This window comes from Oreochromis aureus, linkage group 8, assembly GCF_013358895.1.
Source record: "Oreochromis aureus strain Israel breed Guangdong linkage group 8, ZZ_aureus, whole genome shotgun sequence".
Classification (NCBI taxonomy): domain Eukaryota; kingdom Metazoa; phylum Chordata; class Actinopteri; order Cichliformes; family Cichlidae; genus Oreochromis; species Oreochromis aureus.
The window spans coordinates 10,540,583-10,552,163 of NC_052949.1; the positions used below are offsets into that span (position 1 = coordinate 10,540,583).

Below are 11,581 nucleotides of genomic sequence, written 5' to 3' on the forward strand. Positions count from 1 at the left end.
AATTCCTGTGCTATATGAATACATTTGACCCGGATTATGACGATTACCCCAGGTATAACTGAAAGGCTATAACACATTGCAGAACATGTTTGTCTCCAGTGATCAGTTGAATGCAGTGCTGAAAAGCAGCTGTAACAGTAAAATAATGTTTGTTAATTATTACCAAGATAATTATTACTGTCAGTAAGGATTTACAATCATTGTGCATGACAACTGCACAAAGAAATGAATTGTCAAGGAAGTATAGTTCCCGGTAAGAACATAGATATACTTATATGTAACTGGAGCTTTCCAGGAACCACAGTGTGCCACTCCCTCCCTCACCTGTTCCCATGTTACTTTCTCTTCGTGTTTCATTCCTTAATCTCTTCAGTCTGTCTTGTTCCCTCGTCTGTTCCCTGGCATTTGGGTCATCCTCACTTCACATGATCTGTGCACGCAGATCCTGACACAAGGTGAGCAGCAAAATAATGTTATTAGAGAATTATACTAATTTGAATTTATTTTAGATAGAATCTAGTGTAGGTTACTTTCCTTATTCTTTATGCCATAGTGGAAACGGTGTAGCTACTACAGTGGGTATAGCTACAGTAGTATCTATGCCTAACTCTTTCTTCTGAGATGTTTTGTTTTCCCCATGTTTAAAATTCTGGTTATTTACATTTTTAGCAGAAGTCATTAGTCTGAAGCGATTAGATCAGGTTCTTCTGGTGACAAATTGCTTGCATTTTGCTCTTTTTTCTGCCTTCTTTCCACTCTCTTTACTACTGTTTTTGCCATTGTTAAGTTTTGTCACTATAAAGTACTTGGTTATTTAAAAGAAAAGATAGTGGTAATAGGGTTTAAAAAAGCCAGATCACAGCTGTAACACAACTATGAATTCTCTCACTACTACCATAACCTGGTTCAGCTGTGCCAAAACAATTGGACAAGAGATTTTTAAATTAATTAATAGCCAATAATTGTGACTTAAACATACATCTGCTATTAGATAAAGCTGGTTTTCTTTTAAAAACAAGAGGTACAGTCAAACTGTGAATTTTTCTTAGGAAGGTTCCTATTTGAGTGAGCTGACCCTAAATTGCCAGCCTTTGATTACTAAAAAATTAATTACTGGTCTATTATTATTATTATTATTATTATTATTATTATTATTATTATTTTATGCCGAAGCTTGATAAAACATGCTCAGTTTCAACAACAGATCGCTAAGTCCACTGCTGAGTATTAAATTATTGTCATAGAATTTACTTCTTATCAACGGTTGAGTTCATGTGGAACACATAGATTTATGTAAGCTCTCTAGATCAAGGTCTTGAGCTAATTAAATGCTAAAAGTCCACTTAAAGACCACTATAGCTCAGTTAGATATAGCCGATGTTGCCATTACTGTAAGCCTTTAGAATTACCATTAAGTTATTATTTTTAAAACATTTTTATTTAACCTTTATTTATACAGCTAGTATGAGAGAGACCTGTCCCAGACAAATATGTTAAAATTAGAACAATAAAAGAAACAATAAAACACATACATTTGTCTAATCCACACAGTCAAGACAAGAACAAGTTGCCAGTTATGATTTCACAAAAACATTTGTACATCGTACAAGTCTGCAATTGAAATCAACTGAGAGAGCTTCGAATCCTTCTATAATGTATTCCATGAAGACGGGCCAGAAAAGAAGAATGCCTTCTTTCCAAGCTCTATACAAACTGATGGGACGGTAAATATAATGATGTCATGAGACCACAATCTATGACTAAACTGTTTGTCTAACATGTACTCTGATAAATAAGAGGTCAGTAAACCAGAAATAGATTTATAGATAAAGTGATACCAATGAACCATCAAGTATAAGGCCAATGAAGATCAGTGAACTAGAGAATATAAAGTACAGTGGTGTGTTAAAGGTTTATAGCCAGGTATAAAATCTCAGTGCCCCATGATAGACTGAATCCAACAGATGAAAAGAGTGAGCAGAGGTCCTGAGTACTTTCTTCCACACTGAAAACACTGATATAATTATTTGAACATTACCTAATAAGACTGATTCAGGACAGACAATTAGTTATTTTAAACTTTTCTAGCAGTCCTTCAAAAACAGGGAACAGTCTGTCTATTCTTTCCATCTGTCAGCTGCTGCTGGCTCTTCCTCCTCCTCTTCCTCACACACTGCTGAGTTTGTCCTGGTGGATCATCAGGGGTGCAAATCACAGATGATGTGCAGCAGTGGGTCCCTCAGTCTGTCCTCACTCTGGACACTTGCAGTTGTCACACATGGAAATCAAATGTGTGATAAGCTGCAGGATTCAAACACAAGTGTAACTTATAAATACATGTTCATACTTTCATTCCACAATCAGAGAGAAAGAAAAAGAGAGAGAGTGCAGGACAGACAGACAGGTGACAGTCTCAGGTGTATACAATGCTACAAAACAGCACAAGAGAAGGAGGATTTAGTGTTTGTGCTTTTTCACACAAATAATTGCCTTTGAACACAGCCATCAGCTCAGCTTTCATCTATTAAATAAGGCTCTTGAGGATATTTTTTGTGTTCTTTCATAAATGAATCCTAACATCTCGTTTCTTGTCTATGACCATCAGTCCACACATCTGAAGACAACATTCAACAACAGACTTTGCCTCTTCAACCTGACTTTTTGACAGCTAAAGATGTGTACTCTGGTGCAAAATCAAAAATTGCTAAAGGAATACCTGGATGAACTACATGAGTCTAAGCTAACTGAATTTCAGTGGTACTTGGCTCAGAATAAGAGAGAAGGATCCCGACCTATCTCGAGGTCCCAGCTGGAGAAAGCTACCAGAGAGGAGACTGTTGACAAGCTGGTGCAAGTTTACAGCGAAGATGGTGCTGTAGAGGTTACAGTCGACATTTTATTTAGGATGAATTTAAATGACCTCGCAATAAGGTTAACCAAAGGTAAAATGCCATGATATTGCAGTTTAACTGCTATATATATTTCCACATCATACAAAAAATATAAATCTTAATCCATTTGTAATGTTTTGTTTTGCATTTGCAGAAATATTACGTGAGACTGTGGAAGTGCAGCCATATTCTGGTCCTATATTCCATAAGTCAGAAACAGTCATGCCTGAAGAGTTAGAAGAAAAGTCACTCTCCATCCTAATGAAAGAAAACAAGTCAGGTGATAAAGAATTGGAAATCATCACAAACAGTGGACAAGAATCATCTGTCTCTGAGGATATGTCTTGTCCAATTTGCTTATGTATTTTCACTGAACCTGTGACGCTGCAGTGTGGCCACAGCTTCTGTAAGGACTGTGTGCAAGACCACTGGAGATTGAAAAAAGGTAAAAAATGCGCAATCTGTTGTCAAGTCATCTACAACCCTGAACCTCCGTCTAATTTTGTTCTGAAGAGTTTGAGTGAAAGATACAAAAGGCTCACTGATTCATCAGAAGGACACAGAAATGTCCCATCAGAGCCACACCAGGTGAAGACACTTTTATCTATTGACTTGGCTAAATTGCATGAAATTCTTTGCTGTGCCTAAAACTATGATTGAAGGGTGTATGTAATTTGTACTTAAACTTGCATTTCTGATTGAGACACGCCCACAGATCTTTTTTTTTTTCAGTGCTTTCTTGTTCTTTTGATTGAAGGAGTACTTTTATTTCAGACTTTTTCCAAGAATGTCATGGGAAAGCAGGTAGCTTTTGAAAGAGTCAAGCAAGTGTGCAACTCATCAACTGAACATATTAAGGTACCTGTTGAATTTTGGCTTGTTAAAACTTAAACACTTTAAGAGCTGAAGAAAATGACCGGTTGTTTTTTTCTGTAACAGACTCAGAGGAATGACGCAGAGAAGAAGATTCGGGAGGACTATCAGAAGCTTAGACTCTTCCTGGGGAGAGAGGAAGAAGCCAGAATAGCAGCATTAAAAGAAGAGGAGACTCAAAAGATTAATACAAAGCAGAGGTTGACAGATCTCCACAGAGACATCCTTTCACTCTCTGACAGTGTGAAAGACATAGAAAAGCTTTTAGAACCTAATTGCTCATTCATGCAGGTAATTATTCAAAGTATAACAAAGATTAAATGCACACAAAATAATGTCTAATACTTTTCTTTTTTATTTGTGAACTTTAGAACTGCATTGGTAAGGTTAGTATGTGTAATTTTAATTTCTTGTGCTTCTATTTGTTTAAAAATACATCATCTGTCATTAGGGACACGAGAGCCGAATATAGTTACAGTAATATCTCCAGTGCACCAATTGCACAAGAGTAGTATATTGTGAGTAAAAATTGTGACTTTGCTCTAGAGCTCAGAATGCACTGCCAGACCCCCAGCAACTTCCACAAGCACAGATAAATGTTTCAGAACACATGGAAAACCTTTAGAGAAGAATCTTGGAAAAAATGATGATCGACATAATATTCAGTAAGTTTAAATCCAAAGACTTTCTATTATTTATTTCGCATGTGTGAGGAGACTGAACAACAGAGTGTTTTTTAAAAATTGTATTTATTTATTTGTTTTGTGTTCCACAGGTCCTACTTTCCTTTTTTTTGTTTTTGTTTGTTTTTGTTGTTTTTGTTTTTGTTTTGTTTTGGGGTTTTTTGTTTTTGTTTTTGTTTGTTGTTGTTTTTTTGCTGGCGAAAAGAAAGGGGAGAAAGAAAGGGAAAGAAAAACATTGGGAATTGGCCTACAAGCTCTGCTTTCTAAGTTGAAAATCTGATTCACAAGACATCATTATTATCAAATATATTCTTGAGAAAGTAAAATTCCTGTACTGTTGTGTTTGCTTAAATATCCCTGCAAGGAAGCGCAAGATTAATAGTCATTTTCAGCCATTTTATTTACATTCTTCCCCCTGCATGTACCATTTCTTTTCATTGTCTTTCTAGAAAGAACTTGAAGTCAATTTGCTACCATTTTTCCTTTATCTTGGTTTAATTTGATAAAATGTTACTTTGTAAATTTAGGTTAGACTGGAGGTTTATGGTTTGGTGGACTGGCCTTTGATGTAGTGTTCAGTGCCATCCTAGAGTCTCAGTAAAGTTTGTAACAGTCAGCATTATTGAACATACACAGCCAACAATACTTTTACTAATTGTAAAAGTCATGTTGTACTAATTGTACACAATATTGTTGTAATTTTCAATTAAGGACAAAAAGATTGAAAGTGTTTGATTCCAGATAAGTTTGTCATTGTGTAATTTGTTAATAAAAGAAAAAAATGTTGCAGCTGTAGCTGAGATATAATATACTAAGTGTGAACATTCTCAAAACTGTATTCTATATAGTAAATTTTTTAATTGTGTAAATTTAATTTTTGTAAAACTAAGGTTCCATATGTCACTGTTGAAGTGGGGCAGTAATCAGTATGACACCACTTGTAAACATGCTGCATGTGTGGGGGTTCCCAGCCAGAGCTGCATGGACTCCACACTGGTGATGTACACTTTCTGTAGCTCCTCTCCCTGTACTAAATTATGCATTTAAATTTGGTGTATTTTTCTTTGCTAAGTATTAGTTCTTATGGCTAAAAGCTCCCAAAGTGTTTTTGATTTCTTTGAACGAGGAAAATAGTAATTGGAACTGCCTTTTATCTGTTACACCATCCGTTTATGTGTTCCTTACTTGCGCTAAACAGGGAGAGGAGAGGAGAAGCCCGCTGTTGCTGTGTGACACTGATTTTGGTGCGGCACTTTGTCTTTTAGGTATGTGTATAATGAGTTCATGATCTGAGGCTGCACACTGAATAGTATTTTCAGCCATGTTGGGAAAAGTTAGTTGTTTGAATATGTATTGTGTAATTGATCCATCTTAGTGGGGATTTAAATATTACAAGTTATTATTAGTGGCTTATTTTTGACTACACCTTGCTTCATATTTGTCTCTGTTTTACCCCACTATTACATTTGATTTTAAAGTGGCTGTTGAGAGAAACCACACCATTGTTTTGATAGACTGTATTTTCTTTTATATATATTGTGAGCCAGAGCTGCATGGACTCCACACTTGGATGAAGAGAGGCCTGCTGTTGCTGTGTGACACTGATTTTGGTGCTGCACTTTGTCTTTTAGAAATAAATCAAGTTTCCAGCCAGCCTGTGTCTGTCGTCACAACGCAGTCAACCATTTGAAATCTGCTACATAGCTGCTTTGGTTAAACTGAAGTTATGTTTTTTATTATGAAATAAAATGTTGTCGTTCATTTATAGAGACTTGAATAAAAAAAACCCACTTAACTATTTTCACCCAGGAGGGAGCTCCCAATATACAACCAGTCTGTTTTTGTACAGCTGCTGACAGTGTGTTATTGATAAATTGTGGATCAATGGCTTTTGATCAATGGTTGCTGATCAGTGGTCATGACAATTTGCATATCAGTGATCATAATGCGACCTCACAGTCCATTGTTCGTTGGTGGTGCTAGTTTCCGTCTTTATGCCAATATACTGTTTAAAAGGTTGGGGAAACCTGCATTCAGGTGAGACTGAAGTCAGTTGGCTGAGTGACAAAATGTTTCTCCCACTGAAAACGCTACATCCAGATGAACAGAATCAACTTTTTGGGGTACAGCTCAAACCCTTTAAGATGATCCATGCTGATGATGAGTCTGTTACAGTCAGATTCAATCTAAAATTCAAGTTAATAATCTTGTTGATAAAAGCAAATTAAACCCATAGAAAATGAATACTACTACTACAACTAATAATAATAATAATTTTAAAAATGATAAATGGTAAAGAGTGAGGCCTCATATTCATAAATATAGCATACAAAGCATTTTTAGTCAAAAATTGTTTACTTTAAATTTAAAAAAGTAAAGTTCCGAAACATATGATACAACAGAAAATAAATATTTTCCCTTCCCTTATAAAATAGTAAATAAAATGTGCCTTAGTCAAGATGAAGAGAAAATGAAAGCATTAGAGAAATACAATAAAGAAGCATCTACTTTAACTTTCAAATAATAAAAAAAACTTTTTGGAATTTTTTTTACCAGTTATTTTTTGACAAGCTAACCAGATTATTAACAATATAGGCTGTTGCCTAAGTTGTATGGAAAAGGAATAAATGAGTGAGTTTTGCCTCAATATCTTAGCAGAAACATATTGTCAAGAGGTAAAGTGGGATTTGGCAAGTGGGGACCCCCCCTCCCAAACAGGTATAGTAGTGTAGTGTGGGCAAAAGCATTACATTTTCTTTGTGTAATGGCTATTATCAGCTGAAATGTGCTGTTGCTGCTCATTTTGATTTGAACTGGATTCCTTGTCTTTGGCCCATACAGATTTGTGCCCAGTGTAATGAAAACTCTTGCCCCTTTTTGCATCGTTTGTTGAATCGTCAGGAATCTTAGGGTAACTCCCGTCTCTATATTCACTTGGGATTCTCAGGTCAAATCTCTGGTTCGCTCTTGTTTTCATCACATAAGAAATATTGTCAAGTATCGTTGTGTCATGCTGTGAAATGGAAATCATTCTTCAAGCTTTTATTTCATCATGTTTGGATTATTGCACTTCATTGTTCGCTTGTGTAAACAAAAACTCCCTAGAATGTTTATAAGTTCTTAGGGTCTCCCATGGCAAACTGGTCCTCGGTAAGGGACCAGACAAAGAGTGATTGAGCAGACCCCTATGAGTACAACATCAAAGGAATGGGTCACCCTGCCCAGAATAGGGTTACTGGGGCCCAGCCAGGATTAGCCTTAAGAAGGGACAAAGGACCACTGTACTGTAGACGCACCACATCCCGGAGGTTCTGTAGGGGTCAGTGTTTGCTGGGTGTCAGCAAATGACCGGGCGGATCGATCTCCTGCTACCGGGGCTGGCAATAGGGACATGGGTTATCACCTCTCTGGTGGGGAAGGACCCAGAGCTAGAGAGTGAAGTTGAGAGGTACCATATTGATATAGTTGGGCTCATTTCAATGCACGGCTTGGACTCTGGAACCAGTCTCCTGGAGAGGGGCTGGACTGTTCCACTGGCTTGGTGCCTGCAAATTGAGGCTTTTTCCAGTGGATGAGGGTTTGTTTCCTGCATCCGTTGCCTTTGGTTATGCATCAATGACGTTTCTGAGTACTCCGACTTCTAGCAGTCCCTCGGTGTGGTGCTTGAGGGTGCTCCACCTGGGGAATCTATCATTGTACTGGGAGACTTTGGTGCTCATGTGGGCAATGAGAATGAGAACTGGAGGGGCGTGACCTGAACCTGAATGGTGTTCTGTTACTGGACTTCTGTGCACAGTTTGTCCATAGCGAACTCCATGCTCGAACATAAGGGTGTCCATAAGCGCACGCGGCACCATGACACCCTAGATTCTAGATGATAGATGATAGATTCTGTAATCGCATTATCAGGTACAATGTATGTTCTGGTCACTTGGGTGAAGAGAGAGAGGCTGAGCTGTCAACTAATAATGGTGAGCTGGATCAGGTGTTGGGGGCAGGACACTTGACAGGCCTGGTGCTGCACCCAAACGTATAGAGAGGGTGTGTTGGGAACACATAACACAGGCCCCCTTCCCTGAAATCTTCAACTCTCACCTTTGGCAGAACTACAACATCATTCCAAGGTAGACTGGGGACATTGAGTATGAATGGACCACATTCAGCACCTCCATTGTTGAACCTACTGCCCTAGCTGTAGCTAGATGGTGTTTGGTGCCTGTCAATTCAATTCAATTGTATTTATACAGCGCCAAATCACAACAACAGTTGCCTCAAGGCACTTTATATTGATTCTGTATCCCATTCTACTTTTCAGTTCTCTAGGAACCACAAGTAAGGCCAAAGCCTAACAGTGAAGTGCTCTAATGGGGTGATGTTGTACTATAAGGTCATTAAGATTAGTTATTCAAGACCTTGTATGTGAGGAGCAGGATTTTGAATTCAATTCTGGATTTAACAGTGAGCCAGTGAAGGATAGCCAACATAGGAGAAATATGCTCTCTCTTTCTAGTCCCTGTCTGTACTCTTGCTGTAGCATTTTGGATGAACTGAAGGCTTTTCAAGGAGTATAGAGGAAATCCTGATAATAATGAATTACAGTAGTCCAGCCTAGAAGTAATAAATGCATGAACTAGTTTTTTATCTGGCTTCAAGGATAGATGGGTGTCATCTGCATACCAGTGAAAATATACACTATGTCTCCTAATAATGCTTCCTACAGGAAGCACATACAGTGGCTTGCAAAAATATTCGGCCCCCTTGAACTTTTCCACATTTTGTCACATTACAGTCACAAACATGAATCAATTTTATTGGAATTCCACATGAAAGACCAATACAAAGTGGTGTACACTTGAGAAGTGGAACGAAAATCATACATGATTCCAAACATTTTTTTTTACAAATAAATAACTGGAAAGTGGGGTGTGCACAAATATTCAGCCCCCTTTGGTCTAAGTGCAGTCAGTTGCCCATAGACATTGCCTGATGAGTGCTAATGACTAAATAGAGTGCACCTGTGTGTAATCTAATGTCAGTACAAATACAGTTGCTCTGCGATGGCCTCAGAGATTGTCTAAGAGAATACTGGGAGCAACAACACCATGAAGTCCAAAGAACACACCAGACAAGTCAGGGATAAAGTTATTGAGAAATTTAAAGCAGGCTTAGGCTACAAAAAGATTTCCCAAGCCTTGAACATCCCACGGAGCACTGTTCAAGCGATCATTCAGAAATGGAAGGAGTATGGCACAACTGTAAACCTACCAAGACAAGGCCGTCCACCTAAACTCACAGGCCGAACAAGGAGAGCGCTGATCAGAAATGCAGCCAAGAGGCCCATGGTGACTCTGGACGAGCTGCAGAGATCTACAGCTCAGGTGGGGGAATCTGTCCATAGGACAACTATTAGTCGTGCACTGCACAAAGTTGACCATTATGGAAGAGTGGCAAGAAGAAAGCCATTGTTAACAGCGAACCATAAGAAGTCCCGTTTGCAGTTTATCACAAGTAGGGATGGGTACCGGTGTCCGGTGCCATGATGGCACCGGTTCTGACATAAACGGTAGTAACCAGACCGAAAAGCAGCGCACATTTCAGTGCTTTATTTCGGTGCTTTTTTTTTCCTGAGCCAATTCTAGCCAATCATTCTACGTTTCCGAGGATAGTAGGCGGGGCCAGGTACGTACGTTCTTTTAGAGCAGAGCTACAGATTAAAAATGCCCAAGGCTAAGCGGTCAAAAGTCTGGCTGTACTTCACAGCAAAAGATGCAAACTCAGCAGCCTGCAACAAGTGCTTTAAGCTGATACTGTGATACTGTCAAAGGAGGTAACACCTCAAATCTGATGAAACACCTGGCGACGCATAGCGTTTTTTTTTTAAAGCCGAGAAATTTGCCGTGTTTGATAGCTTGCTGCAAGACCTCACACCGTGCACATCTACTGTGGGTGTGGTGCCTGTTATCGGACCCGGAGTTAGCAGCATCCCCCAAAAACCCGAAGAGGAGAGTCCTGGCCCCTAGCCCTGCCAGTGTAGCAGAAATGATGACGGATGATGATGGCAGCAGCAGCCGTTCTCCTCTGCATGAGTAGCTTCATGTTGTTCGTGTGTAATTAACGTTGAGTACGCTAACCACATTATTACATTAATGCATGTAAGGTGAACTAGCAAACACCGTCGTAGTTACATGCGGCTGTCTTCTTGTTTGATGGCAGATACTCCCTTCACCCTGGCCAAAAAGGCTAAAATGACCAAAGAAAAAGTGGAAAACAGTTAAATATGAGAGGTTTTTGGACAAAGTTTGTGTTTTTTCCATTGTTTAAGCACTGCTTCCAGCCAAGAGTGATACCATATATGCCCTATAGCTGCAGAAAAGGCTAACATTGTTATCTTTTTACAAAAAAAACAGCTGAACATGGGAGGTTTTTGGACCAATTTTGTGTTCTCCATTCTTTAAGCACCGGTTTGAGCACCGTTTAAGCACTGGCACCATTTCAAAAGTACCGGTTTGGCACCGGTATCGGATAAAACCTAAACGATACCCATCCCTAATCACAAGCCATGTGGGGGACACAGCAAACATGTGGAAGAAGGTGCTCTGGTCAGATGAGACCAAAATGGTACTTTTTGGCCAAAATGCAAAACGCTATGTGTGGTGGAAAACTAACACTGCACATCACTCTGAACACACCATCCCCACTGTCAAATATGGTGGTGGCAGCATCATGCTCTGAGGGTGCTTCTCTTCAGCAAGGACAGGGAAGCTGGTCAGAGTTGATGGGAAGATGGATGGAGCCAAATACAGGGCAATCTTGGAAGAAAACCTCTTGGAGTCTGCAAAAGACTTGAGACTGGGGCGGAGGTTCACCTTCCAGCAGGACAACGACCCTAAACATAAAGCCAGGGCAACAATGGAATGGTTTAAAACAAAACATATCCATGTGTTAGAATGGCCCAGTCAAAGTCCAGATCTAAATCCAATCGAGAATCTGTGGCAAGATCTGAAAACTGCAGTTGACAAACGCTGTCCATCTAATCTGACTGAACTGGAGCTGTTTTGCAAAGAAGAATGGGCAAGGATTTCAGTCTTTAGATGTGCAAAGCTGGTAGAGACATACCCTAAAAGACTGGCAGCT

The 11,581-nt window shown here is 39.1% G+C and overlaps 1 protein-coding gene across 1 annotated transcript; it reads left to right on the forward strand.

Annotated features, from left to right (window-relative positions):
* Positions 1 to 338: 338 nt before the first annotated feature.
* On the forward strand, positions 339 to 5,680 carry LOC116322711 (zinc-binding protein A33-like). The gene is made up of 8 exons (XM_039616788.1): positions 339 to 455; positions 2,606 to 2,942; positions 3,046 to 3,479; positions 3,666 to 3,749; positions 3,831 to 4,055; positions 4,311 to 4,429; positions 4,540 to 4,559; positions 5,646 to 5,680. The coding sequence occupies exons 2-8, from the start codon at positions 2,675 to 2,677 to the stop codon at positions 5,678 to 5,680; spliced, it is 1,185 nt and encodes a 394-aa protein (XP_039472722.1). The 5' UTR covers positions 339 to 455; positions 2,606 to 2,674.
* Positions 5,681 to 11,581: the final 5,901 nt, after the last annotated feature.